A 12,002-nucleotide genomic window follows, 5' to 3' on the forward strand; every position below is an offset into this window, starting at 1 on the left:
TGTTTAATAACACTCTCGAAAAATTTCCCCCCAAGAGCTAGCAGTCGGTGAGTAAAGGTAAAGCGGCGTTTGATTTTTCATATACGATCGTGTATCGATACGTTTGAATAACTTTACTTTATTGAACTGTCGACAAGTTGGCACAAAAAAATCAATCCTACCAATATTTACCTTCACCATTCGCGGGGTATTATTATTTTTAATATGGACTGTATCATTACTTTTTTTTTTATTTTTGCGATCTGAATAATGTCTGATTTTGAAGTAAATGAAGTCAAGAGAGTACCTATACTCAAACGGTTTAAGTAGGATTAAATAATTCTAAGATAAATAGTTTTCCAAGATAAAAAAAAGCCGTGATGATGGAAACGCCGATAGAAACGAAAAATATTGCACTAGATAAAATAATAAAAGTAAACTTTCATACTTACACAATATTGGCCGAAAAAATATTTCTGTCCCATACAGGACCTGCTGTTTCACGTTATCGACAGTGGCTCTTGGTCCGCAGTAACTATCATATAATCGAAAAATCAATGAAGGTATTAAAAAGGTGGATGTCAGCATAATGATAAAAATATTTTGTTCATGGGTAATAACATAATTGCAAGTAATGAATTTTGCTATGTGTCAAAGTTATGTACGTACGTTTAGAATTGTGTTTAGTTGGTATTATATATTATAGTGTACCTTTGTAAATACGTTCTGAGGATAAGTAGCGTTCCCGTTTGTTTTTTCTTTTCCTCACAGCACACTATATTGTTATCTCTTTTGGTACTCGTTATTTAGTTGTTTTTCTTATTTGTAGTCAAGAATAAGAAAAAAAATTTTATCTTTTGGATGATCATAAAAGATTTTCTTAATGTGAGCAATAAAAGTATCTTACGATTTCTTACATTATTTCTGTTTTTTATTTTACTACAAAAAATATACTCAACAAAAATACATTAACGAACTTACACTGAATGTTTAACTTAGGTACAAGTAAGTACTAAAAACTAGGACGTGTTCAATAAAAATAATTTTATATTTTCATCATATCGAGAACATCTAAAATATGGATCTAAAGCATTTGCAGCGCCGTGGATTTTGCACGGCTTTTTCTACTCTGTCACCCCCTGCCCCCCCCCGCCCTGCCGCCATACATATATACATACCGCATATAATATATGCGCTTGTCTTTAATTCCTCTTCCACGTGGTTCTTGCGGTAACATCTGCATAGTGTCTGCTGCTGTTTCTTCTGCTTGTCTATATCATTATTGAAATATATTATTTATAAAGTGTTGCCTGTGATAATGGTGCTGGACCTAGAGCTCTTCCGCGAGGACAAGGGTTTCGAGCCCGAGAAGGTGCGGGAGAACCAGCGCAAACGCTTCAAGGATGTCGGCCTCGTCGACACGGTTATCGACAAGGACAAGACCTGGAGGCAGCTGCGCCACCGGGCCGACAACCTCAACAAGCTCAAGAACGTCTGTAGCAAGGAGATCGGAGAAAAAATGAAGCGCAAGGAGCCCCAGCCGGCTGCCGACGAAGCAGGGGACGCAGTCCCCCAACACATAGCCCAGGATCTCGACGCCCAAGTGACCCCGGATAACCTCAAGACGCTCAGCGTCGCCCAGATCAAGAAGCTACGTGTCCTCATCGACGAGGCTATAGCCGAAAACGCGCGCGAGCTCGAGCGAACCGAGGCTGTGAGGAACGAAGCCCTCAGGGAGGTCGGCAATCACCTGCACAGCTCGGTCCCCGTCAGCAACGACGAGGACGAGAACAAGGTATCCGACACTCCCTTACTCTTGATCGTTCAGCCCTTAGATCCTTCAATTATTGAGTACCCCTGCATACTGTCCATGCTCCCGGCAATAATTTGCACGATTTCATAATTCCAATTTATCTAAATGGTACACGGTTACCTTACCCTATTGTCACTAAATTCCAACAGGTGGAGAGGACATACGGAGATTGCATGCAGAGAAAAAAGTACTCTCACGTGGATCTTATTCACATGATTGACGGCATGGATGGAGAACGAGGCTCTGCAGTTGCAGGTGGAAGAGGATATTTTTTGACTGGCCCTGCTGTTTTCTTGGAGCACGCTCTTATCCAGTTGGCTCTCAGAAAGTTATTTGACAGAGGCTACAAGCCTCTGTACACGCCATTTTTTATGCGAAAAGATGCAATGCAGGAAGTTGCACAGCTATCCCAATTTGATGAAGAACTGTACAAGGTAGATTTGCATGCACAGTACCCAAGTATTCGTTGTAAACTTTGACTGATTTATATTTCTCGGGCTAGGTGATAGGAAAAGGCAGTGAGAAAGGAGAAGAAAAAGATTTGGAAGAAAAGTATTTGATTGCTACTTCTGAGCAACCAATAGCAGCGTTTCATAGGGGAGAATGGATTCCTGAGACTTCGCTACCCATCAAGTATGCTGGTTTATCTACGTGCTTCAGGCAAGAAGTGGGTTCTCATGGACGTGACACGAGAGGAATCTTTAGGGTCCACCAGTTTGAAAAGGTGAGATATACATTTTTTTCTTTTTTAATGCACCGAAATCCATAACTTACGATTCTTTCATATAGGTGGAACAATTTTGTCTCACTTCGCCACATGACAATAAGTCGTGGGAAATGATGGAAGAGATGATTAGAAATGCAGAAGATTTTTATCAAGAATTGAACATACCCTATCGAATTGTAAATATAGTATCGGGTGCTTTGAATCACGCTGCTTCAAAAAAACTCGATTTGGAAGCATGGTTTCCTGGATCTGGTGCGTTCAGGGAACTTGTGTCTTGCAGTAATTGCTTGGATTATCAGGCTAGACGTCTGCTGGTTAGGTAAAAAATTTTTATTCTAATCCAATCTTTCTGTTAAACACAGGGACCAATATGAATGATTTTTATTTTAGGTATGGCCAAACTAAAAAAATGAATGCCGCCGTCGACTATGTGCACATGTTAAATGCAACCATGTGTGCAGTAACTCGAGTGATATGTGCTGTTCTAGAGATAAACCAAACAGAAACTGGGATTCAAGTTCCAAAAGCCATAGCTCAATTTATGCCAACACAATACCAAGAGGAAATACCTTTTGTTAAACCTGCCCCAATCGATGAGACGGAAACGAAAAAACAAAAAAAACAAAAAGAAAATCAGATCAAATAGCTTAAACTGTTCTATGTAACGTATAATTGCATTTGAATGTTTTGCAAAACTAATTTATAATGTTTTTTCTGATATTCTTAATATTTGCTAAGAAATTTTATTTCTACTTTCCTACGAATTTAATAAATGGAAATTAGATTTTTCTAAAAATATTTATAATTTTATTAAAACACAGTGGGTAAAATCTTACAAATATAAATCTTAATAACCAAAAACATTTCATATGACTATGCACCGTCTTCCTCTGCCTGCATTTGTTCAATCAATCTTTTACGTTCTTCTGCCCTTTTTAAATTTTTTAAAACCATTGTTTCTAAGTCGTTGTGAGACTCAGTTTCTGAAGTTGTTGTATCAATATTTCTTTTAACTTTCTGAAAAGCAAGAAATCGTTCAAATTTATGAGTTTACATCGTGGTAAAAGCTTATTTCTGTCAAACTGATACTTACAAATATATCAGGTGCTGATGAAAATGTTAGTCCTTGAGAAAAGGGATTATTCCTCGTGTCGGAAGATCCTTTAGCTGAAGGGAATAGGTTTACTTTGGAACCAAGAGAAAAGTGACTAGCATTAGATTGTACTTTATGAGATGTTTTTCCCTTTTCCCACATTCCTTCTAATTTGAGTGGATTGGATACTAATCCTATCTCATAATTCACTGCAGAAACCTAAAATTATATATTTCGCGAATTTTGTTCATAAAAATGATTTAAAAGATAGTTATGTACTTACAGCTGCTTCCTTAGTCGTATATTCTACAATAGCTCCACCTCTACCTTTTTTAGCTTCTTTAGACAGAATTAATACTGATATTTCACCATGCTAGAAAGTAATAATACTAATTATATAATTTAAAGTGGTTCAATAATAGATTATAAATAACAAAATTACTTTGGACAAAATTTGACGTAATTTATCCTCAGTGTACCCTCCGTTATTCTCGTCATCCACAGCAACTTTCCACCTTATCTTAACGCGACACTCTTCTTCGCTGTACGTACTCGTTATATTTCCTTGCAAGTCTTCTAAAATCTTTTTTCTGAGGCGCTCTTTTTCTTCTTCGACTAGCCTTGATCCTTCTTTCCTCAACCTCTCTATTTCAACTTTGAGTTTTTCCTCATCAGTCTGGGCCGAAACATAATCTTTATTCAATGATCTCTTGAAAGCTTCTTCTCTTGCTTCAAGGTCATCTTTTAATTTTCTTCTCTTGGCATTTAATTCCTTAGCTCTAAGCTTAGTCTGTTCTCTTGCGCTCACAACCTTATCATATGCAGCCTAAATGTGAAATTTGTGATTTTTACTTTCAATGTTAATAAAAGTATGCATAGATACATAAGAATAGTCGACTTACCCTAGCTGATGCATCCGTTAATATTTCTAGTACTCTTGTTAATTGTTGAAATAATTCTGCAGCTTTGGGATTGTTTGGATTCTTGTCAGGATGGCAACTAAGTGCTTTTTTCCTGTAGGCTTTTTTAATCTATAAGTCACAAATAATAATTTCCTCGATTGTTGCAAATACTTTTGTAGAAATCATAAATGTATACAGTTGATGCAATACTTGCCTCTTTTTCATCTGCAGTTTGGTTAACTCCAATTATTTCATACAAATCTAATTTTAATATATCATCTGCCATTTTGCATCAGCAACTTTGTAAATTTTTGGCTTTAAAAGTAACGTTTTGTATTTCTTTAAAAAAAATTAAAACTTAGGACATATACGACATGAGGTTATTTTGCCCTCATCACATACGTGATACGTATATATGTATGACAACAGCAAAATATATATGATATTCTATACAAGAGTTGTATATAGTTGTATTCCGCAACCACCGCCTTCTATAATCAGAAGATTCGTTCACCTTAGGGTGAGATTACATGGAGTCTGGCAGTCTGCAGACTGGCAGAATCGCGCTAAGTTTAAATTATGTTTAAATTATAACATCTCTGAATAATTTAGTAAAATAAAGAAAAAATTGTAATTATTGTCATAACAGAATAAAGGCTAAGTTACAATCAATTTTAATTGCAATAAAACGTGTCAAATATTATTTTATAACTTTTTTTATAGATTTATGTTAACATCGCACAGTCGGTCAGTAGGGTCACTGATGTAACCTGGTATGTATAACAATATGTAACTGTGACAAAACGTTTTTCGTCGCCTTTTTTTTCATAAATATTAGTTAATATAGAAATGCAAATGTATTACGATAGTTATTTCTTTGCTAACGTAACAGGTTTTAAATATTAATATTGAAACATATTTTAAACTTAGCGCGATTCTGCCAGTCTGCAGACTGCCAGACTCCATGTAATCTCACTCTTACAATCCAGGGACGGTCGGGGACAGTGTGGGCGAGTCGGAGACGAAAGTGAACAAGTGCTCTTCTTCCGATCGTCCCCGATCGTCCCTGACCGTACGCGATGCGCAGTTGTACACGTTAGGTTAGGTTAAGGGGGCTCCTACGACTACTGCTGAGGTCAAAGACAAAAAAAAATTAAGTTTTGTTTTTCAATAAACAAATGTGTCTGAAAATCATTATGATATTTTTAATAACGTATGAAGTGGGAAAAATGATATTTATGTGTGTAGTTTAACTTTGTACGAAAAATTAATTATTGTTTTGACCAGTCCAGTGCATACGAGGGTACACCACCAGACCAGACCACCTGTGTTGGTGTAGTATAGCGATGTAATATATAGGTATATGGTATACATATGTCATGAACAAGTATGTCTGCTACTGACCTCCCGGACACTATTTATTTATTTCCATCACAAATATCTCGCTAAAATGATCCTTTATCCACAATTTTTAATACAGCATATTACAGAGGAAGACTTCATCTACAAAACGTATATATTCAGTCTGCTGGGACATTTAATTTAGGTTTATTATAAACGAAAACAAATTGTTTTTCACGCTGCCCCATAGGAGCACGTGATAATAGTTACAACTTTGAGCTCGGATTTCTCAAAATTTTGACCCATTCGAGATATAATTTAGACCACCATTAAATTCAGTAGACTTTTATTTACAAGAAATAATATATCTCTGTTTGGGGACTTTCGTGAAGGAGCCCCCTTAATGCAAAAAGTAAACAAACTTTTTTGTATTTCACTTCTTTATTTACAAACTATTGTTTACATACATAGTCCCTGGATTGTAAGGTGAACGAATCTAGTAAATCCACAGTTGCAGTTTGTACCCCTAATCACGCAACGGCGATTGCGGAATACACCCATCGAATGCCCCGATCAAACCCCACTGTGACTGTTGATGTCGAAATGTTAGTTTGCAGTTTTCACTACCCTAAATAAAATTACATCGGTTATTGGTGCTTCAATTCATGTAATTAATTTTTTTCTTTTAATCGTTTCAAAAGATTCTTTTGCCGATTTCAATAAACTTTATATGATTAATTAAAAATTCATAGATGTAAATTTTTTTACATTTTCTGATATACTTAACAAAATGTGAAAAGAACATTTTACTTTATAGAAAAAAATATCTATATGTAAGTTGCCAATTGAATAATTGAAAATATTTACGTATTAATAATAAATATATTAAAATACTTAACTGGACGGTAAGGTAGAAAATCTCAGGACTGGCTCTCTCGGTCCGAGAGTCTCGGATTCTCGGAATCAGAAAAGGAGTGGGAGTAAAAATAACGAGCAACTGAAACTGAATTGGACATTCGTCTGTTGGTTCTTCGAAAGTAAATTTAATAACTGATCATGATGGATTACGAATTCAAGATGAAGACGCAGAAGGACCGCATCAAGGTCGAGGATCTGTTCGAGTACGAGGGCTGCAAAGTCGGGCGAGGTACTTATGGCCACGTCTACAAAGCTCGTCGAAAAGAGGGGTTAGTTTACTTTTTTCTTTCTATTCATTTATTTATTTATATAAGCATTGGCTTTTTGTAACACGCCTTTTAACGTGTACACCCGTATACTTATGGTCCTCTACGTGTGTTACATCAATCTAGAAAATCTTGTCCAAATCAACTTTGCAAGATTCACATTTTTTGCACTTTTTTTACAGCACTTGTGCTTGCGGTATTTTTCATTTTATCCGCTAACTCTTAATGGATAAGTAATAAGTACTCCCTAAACTTGAGTACATGCACATCGCATCGAAAAATTAGTAGATTTTCAATTACAAAATTTTGGTCTCTGATCCCAATCTATTAGTCCATCGAGAAAACAGCCCTTATATACTTACATTAATTTTTTTTATAACTAGAGTACCGGACAGTGAACTCAAGAGCAGACCGGATACAAAAGACTTTGCCTTAAAACAAATCGAAGGCACTGGACTGTCCATGTCTGCATGCAGAGAAATTACAGTGAGTTTTATTAAATTGTTCTGGATTCAATACATACAAGTCGCAGTTATAATTTGGAGTCATTTATTTTTTTCTCTTAGCTACTTAGAGAACTCAAGCATGTTAATGTGATTACTCTGATCCGTGTATTTTTATCTCACAATGATAGAAAAGTATGGCTTCTATTTGATTTTGCAGAACACGACTTGTGGGTGAGTTGCTTTGGAATCTTTGTATCATAATAGTTTTAATCATACTTTGACTTCATCAATATTAAAATAATATCGTTCTGCTTGTATTTCAGCACATTATTAAATTTCACAGAACTGCCAAGGCAAACAAAAAACAAATCATGGTACCAAAGGGCATGGTTAAATCTTTACTGTATCAAATCTTAGATGGCATTCATTATTTACATTCCAATTGGGTTCTTCACAGAGATTTGGTATTTCTAATGCCTAACCCATACTATCTTTGGTTACATTTTACATAATTATTAATCAAAATGGTAATAATTTTAGAAACCGGCAAATATTTTGGTCATGGGGGAAGGCAATGAAAGGGGACGTGTGAAAATTGCAGATATGGGGTTTGCTAGGTTGTTTAATGCCCCCTTGAAACCTCTAGCAGACTTGGATCCTGTTGTAGTCACTTTCTGGTACAGAGCTCCTGAGTTACTTTTAGGAGCTAGGCATTACACCAAGGCCATTGGTGAGTGTTGTTTCATACTTTTTTTATATTATTTTAAAAATTTTACCACTCAATTATTTTATTTATGCAATGTATTTAATACATTATTTCAGATATATGGGCTATTGGATGCATTTTCGCAGAACTCTTGACTTCAGAGCCAATTTTTCACTGCAGACAGGAGGACATTAAAACTAGCAACCCATACCATCATGACCAATTAGATAGGTAATAAATTTGTAACAATTTTTGCAGAATTGGGCATCTAACATTTATGCTGAATTTTTAGGATATTCAACGTTATGGGTTTTCCTCTGGAGAAAGATTGGGAAGATATTAAGAAAATGCCTGAACATCAGACTTTGTTAAGAGATTTCAAGAGATCAAAGTAATTTTATTAATTTACATTTTTATTATTTTTGCCTCCATAAGTGACTAAAACATGTGATTTGTATCGTAGTTACGCAAATTGCTCTTTGACAAAGTATATGGATCGTCATAAAATTAAACCAGACAGCAAAGCTTTCAATTTGGTATGAATTTACAATTTTTTATTTACTTTATTCAAATTTTAATCGTCTATTTAAAAATTCTCTGTTTTTTTTTTTTTTTTAGTTACAAAAGTTATTAATGATGGATCCCAATAAAAGGATTACATCGGAAAATTCCATGCAAGACCCTTACTTTCAAGAAGATCCAACACCTACTCCAGAGTAAGTTTTATTGACTTACAAATCTATCTAACATTGAGGCTGTTTGTTTCTAATCAAATTCTTTTTTTTTACAGTATTTTTGCAGGGTGTCCAATCCCATATCCAAAAAGAGAATTTTTAACAGATGATGATGCCGATGATAAGACTGAAAATAAAACTAGACAAAATCAACAGCAAACAGTAAGTAAAAAGTTTTTTGCAAACAAAAAAATTTATTTTGTTTAAAGAATTTGTTTTTGCTCATAATTGCCTGCAGCATACATATAAAGTCAATTATTAAAATAGACTTTTTATGCTTGAAACTAGACTTGGAGACTGCAATGATTGAAATAAACAATGTAATATTCTTTTTTTTCAGCAACAAAATCAACAGCAGCAAGGAAACGGTGATCACAATCATGGCCAAAATACTAAGAGAGTGAGACTGAACGGCCCGCATGGAACAGATTTTCACCAACACCAAAGCCATGCTATGAACCAACAGCATCCTCAAGGTATGGTCTATTCGACTGCTCAACCAACACAGCAAGCGAATTTTCATCAGCGTTTTTAATAAGTATCTTTGAAATGACTGATTAAATAAGTTAATTACTGAACGAAGACTAACACGTAAAAAAATCTATACAATCGGCTCTGTGAAGAGTCAGCAAACAATTGTTTTTTTGTAAAGCACGATTTTTGGAATCGCGATTAATTTTCTCTGTTATCCAATAATCGGTTTCATTAAGTTGGAATTGATAACATAGTCTCCTCTTAGAAGATTAGATTTTGTACAGTGTAGTATGTTAAAATAAGAATTATAAAGACGTTTTGCTACATTATAGGATCGTTTATAGAACAGTGGCACTGATTGTCTTGCCGATCCCAACTGCTAAATCATAATTTGACGTAATTACATCTATAAATCGAATTATCGATGTACGAAACTTTTTTCTTGTTTTGGAAAATACTCGTATATTTGTTAGTATAATCATTGCCGCTTGCTTAAAAATGTGATTGCCAGTACTAAAATTTCATGAATCATGGCAAGGCTCTCAATTCGATCTAGAAATATTAAAAAACTCAGACTTTGCAAGGACAGCAAGCAGCTGGACTATTCGCTCCGAGCCGATGCAGAGGTTGCGCCCCCTCTAGCCAAAATCAGGCAAAATTTCTTGCATGTAAACAAACGGCTTAGAGCACATATACATGCGTACAGCTGCTTGTGATTGGCACTTGGCAGGCTAGAGAGAGAACGACGATCCTCTCCTGCTGTCTTATTCAGCCAATCACAAGCAGCTATACGCATGTATATATGTTCTAAACCGTTTGTTTACATGCAAGAAATTTTGCCTGATTTTGGCTAGAGGGGGCGCAACCTCTGTATCGGCTCGGAGCGAATAGTGTGTGGAACTAAGTACGTTTAAATTTCCAATTTCTAATACGACTAAAATATATGATATACTCTAATGAACCATTTGACAAGATTGTAGTTTTCATGAACTTTTATTTTGTCATTAAAATTATCAGCCTTAAAAAACTATTGGTTTACTGATTGGTTGTTGTAAACGTGTAAGCCATTCGGAAAACTTGTTAAAAGTCGAACAAAAGCTTGAGCAATACAGTCTCATTAGTAAACGCGTTTTTTTCCTCGAGCAACGTGTACTAATTTCTTAATTCTATAACGTTTATCAAACTATGCCAGCAGTTGTTGATGCGATGCAATCTCTGCCCCGAAGAGCTCTGCATGTGCCTGTGTCCTCGAGCTGGTTTACGTTATTGGTTTTGCCTTCGGCACTTTGCTAAGGCTACTTTAGGTACTACTTTATGTTACACTGGCTCAATCTGATGTAGACCCGATGCAACCTACGAGGTTGGTCTCTCACTAACAGTAAATTTTAACGTTTTTTACTGCCTCGTGCTATATGCCTTGTGACGGTGATATCGTGAGAGTATGCACGATTATCGAATATAACTTTACAGATTTGCAAAGACCTTAGAGATTTGAAATGATTTTTTTTTGTACCCATAGAGTGATTTATTACAACATTATGTCGTGTGGCTTTCGTGCTAAAATTTTTCACACACACAGTTAAACAGTTCCGCCAATAGCGTGCGTAATGAAATATATAATACTTACATTATTAATTCATAGTTTAAACTTACACTAGTAGGTTACGCACTTATAAGAAGCGAATGTGAAATCTCAGATTACATGAAGGGTTGAACATGCGATACAAGACTTTCTTTATCTCCTCCGTGTAGTGTATAAATATTTCTTTTATTGCCAACTCGACCAGAAGTTGGTACATTGAGCAAAAGTGCTACTTTTGGTCGAAGTAGGCAACCAATTAATTATTAGCTCCCATAGCTTCACTCAAAAATGATTATTTGAGAAATGTATAAATAAAGAAACTTGTTTTTGTACATAACGCAACGTAAAATTGAAATCACGCAAAGATTTGCATTTGTTGTACTGTATTTGTGACACGTTATTAATTAGATTAATTAGAGCTATTTTACATCGTATGTATGTTCTTGACTACGTTTGTATGAAAATTAAGCCTAAAATCCGTACAGGCGAGATCTGCCGATTATTATGTAGTTTTCAAAGTGTTTTTGGAGCGCTCTGTGTGTGAAAAGTCTCGAATGGCTGAGCATTAATGACTGTGTGTAAGAATTTCGCTGAATTCTGGAAAAAAATTTAATCAACACAACAATGTTATTCAATAAATAAAATATTTTCAAACAAACATTACATAGCCTTACACTATATCATCTCCCATTTTGGACATAAAAAATTTGATAATATTGACATGAAATTCTTCTTGTTTGAATTAGTAATAATAATAGGTGAGCTAATAAAATAGAAAAGTTGATCCACTTGAACGCGACATCCCGATCGTCGAATCACGATTCCTAGCAAGGTTTGCCGCAGGAATTCTCGCAACATCAGTATTTCGCGATAGTGCGCTATTGGACTCGAAAATAATGCCTGACGGGACTTGCGTTTACCCTTTGCTTCTTTAAATTAACTAGTAAAATACAAGCTTTTTGCGATACGAGAGCCGTGCGGTGGCAGTACACCCTACTTTTACTTTATTACTTTTTACGCT

The 12,002-nt window shown here is 35.4% G+C and overlaps 3 protein-coding genes across 5 annotated transcripts; 2 read left to right on the forward strand and 1 right to left on the reverse strand.

Moving 5' to 3' along the window:
- The first annotated feature begins 1,206 nt into the window (after positions 1 to 1,206).
- SerRS (Seryl-tRNA synthetase) lies at positions 1,207 to 3,372 on the forward strand. Its single transcript, XM_014356916.2, has 5 exons — positions 1,207 to 1,774; positions 1,942 to 2,226; positions 2,295 to 2,516; positions 2,582 to 2,838; positions 2,910 to 3,372. Exons 1-5 carry the CDS (start codon positions 1,298 to 1,300, stop codon positions 3,163 to 3,165), a joined length of 1,497 nt encoding a protein of 498 aa, XP_014212402.1. The 5' UTR covers positions 1,207 to 1,297; the 3' UTR covers positions 3,166 to 3,372.
- Positions 3,332 to 5,514, reverse strand: LOC106642254 (dnaJ homolog subfamily C member 17). The gene is made up of 7 exons (XM_089591432.1): positions 5,497 to 5,514; positions 4,729 to 5,005; positions 4,515 to 4,643; positions 4,055 to 4,438; positions 3,896 to 3,985; positions 3,613 to 3,831; positions 3,332 to 3,536 (listed from the first exon to the last, which is right to left on the reverse strand). Exons 2-7 carry the CDS (start codon positions 4,798 to 4,800, stop codon positions 3,393 to 3,395), a joined length of 1,038 nt encoding a protein of 345 aa, XP_089447558.1. The 5' UTR covers positions 4,801 to 5,005; positions 5,497 to 5,514; the 3' UTR covers positions 3,332 to 3,392.
- A 1,252-nt stretch (positions 5,515 to 6,766) lies between these two features.
- Cdk8 (cyclin-dependent kinase 8) lies at positions 6,767 to 10,068 on the forward strand. 3 transcript variants are annotated; one of them, XM_089590911.1, is made up of 11 exons: positions 6,767 to 7,042; positions 7,423 to 7,525; positions 7,606 to 7,716; positions 7,809 to 7,949; positions 8,026 to 8,215; positions 8,308 to 8,422; positions 8,484 to 8,582; positions 8,655 to 8,727; positions 8,810 to 8,907; positions 8,982 to 9,098; positions 9,259 to 10,068. In XM_089590911.1, the coding sequence occupies exons 1-11, from the start codon at positions 6,912 to 6,914 to the stop codon at positions 9,458 to 9,460; spliced, it is 1,380 nt and encodes a 459-aa protein (XP_089447037.1). In that variant the 5' UTR covers positions 6,767 to 6,911; the 3' UTR covers positions 9,461 to 10,068. The 3 variants fall into 3 exon arrangements, with proteins under 3 accessions (XP_089447037.1, XP_014212430.2, XP_089447038.1); XM_014356944.2 differs by having other exon boundaries at positions 6,769 to 7,042; positions 8,982 to 9,087; positions 9,266 to 10,067; XM_089590912.1 differs by having other exon boundaries at positions 6,906 to 7,042; positions 8,982 to 9,105; positions 9,266 to 10,068.
- The last annotated feature ends 1,934 nt before the right edge of the window (positions 10,069 to 12,002 follow it).

The sequence above is a fragment of the Copidosoma floridanum genome, unplaced genomic scaffold (assembly GCF_036245765.1).
Source record: "Copidosoma floridanum isolate Cflo_tuat_1 unplaced genomic scaffold, Cflo_Japanese_pri ptg000013l, whole genome shotgun sequence".
Classification (NCBI taxonomy): domain Eukaryota; kingdom Metazoa; phylum Arthropoda; class Insecta; order Hymenoptera; family Encyrtidae; genus Copidosoma; species Copidosoma floridanum.

Excerpts from the sequence above, each read along its gene's own strand:
- SerRS (XM_014356916.2), top strand. The coding sequence starts at position 1,298 with ATGGTGCTGGACCTAGAGCTCTTCCGCGAGGACAAGGGTTTCGAGCCC. Across the intron at positions 1,775-1,941 it reads ACGACGAGGACGAGAACAAG|GTGGAGAGGACATACGGAGA; the intron begins GTATCCGACACT and ends AAATTCCAACAG. Across the intron at positions 2,839-2,909 it reads GCTAGACGTCTGCTGGTTAG|GTATGGCCAAACTAAAAAAA; the intron begins GTAAAAAATTTT and ends TTTTTATTTTAG.
- Cdk8 (XM_089590911.1), top strand. The coding sequence starts at position 6,912 with ATGATGGATTACGAATTCAAGATGAAGACGCAGAAGGACCGCATCAAG. Across the intron at positions 8,423-8,483 it reads CATCATGACCAATTAGATAG|GATATTCAACGTTATGGGTT; the intron begins GTAATAAATTTG and ends CTGAATTTTTAG. Across the intron at positions 8,908-8,981 it reads GATCCAACACCTACTCCAGA|TATTTTTGCAGGGTGTCCAA; the intron begins GTAAGTTTTATT and ends TTTTTTTTACAG.
- LOC106642254 (XM_089591432.1), bottom strand. The coding sequence starts at position 4,800 with ATGGCAGATGATATATTAAAATTAGATTTGTATGAAATAATTGGAGTT. Across the intron at positions 3,832-3,895 it reads ATACGACTAAGGAAGCAGCT|GTTTCTGCAGTGAATTATGA; the intron begins GTAAGTACATAA and ends ATATAATTTTAG. Across the intron at positions 3,537-3,612 it reads CATCAGCACCTGATATATTT|AAAGTTAAAAGAAATATTGA; the intron begins GTAAGTATCAGT and ends CTTGCTTTTCAG.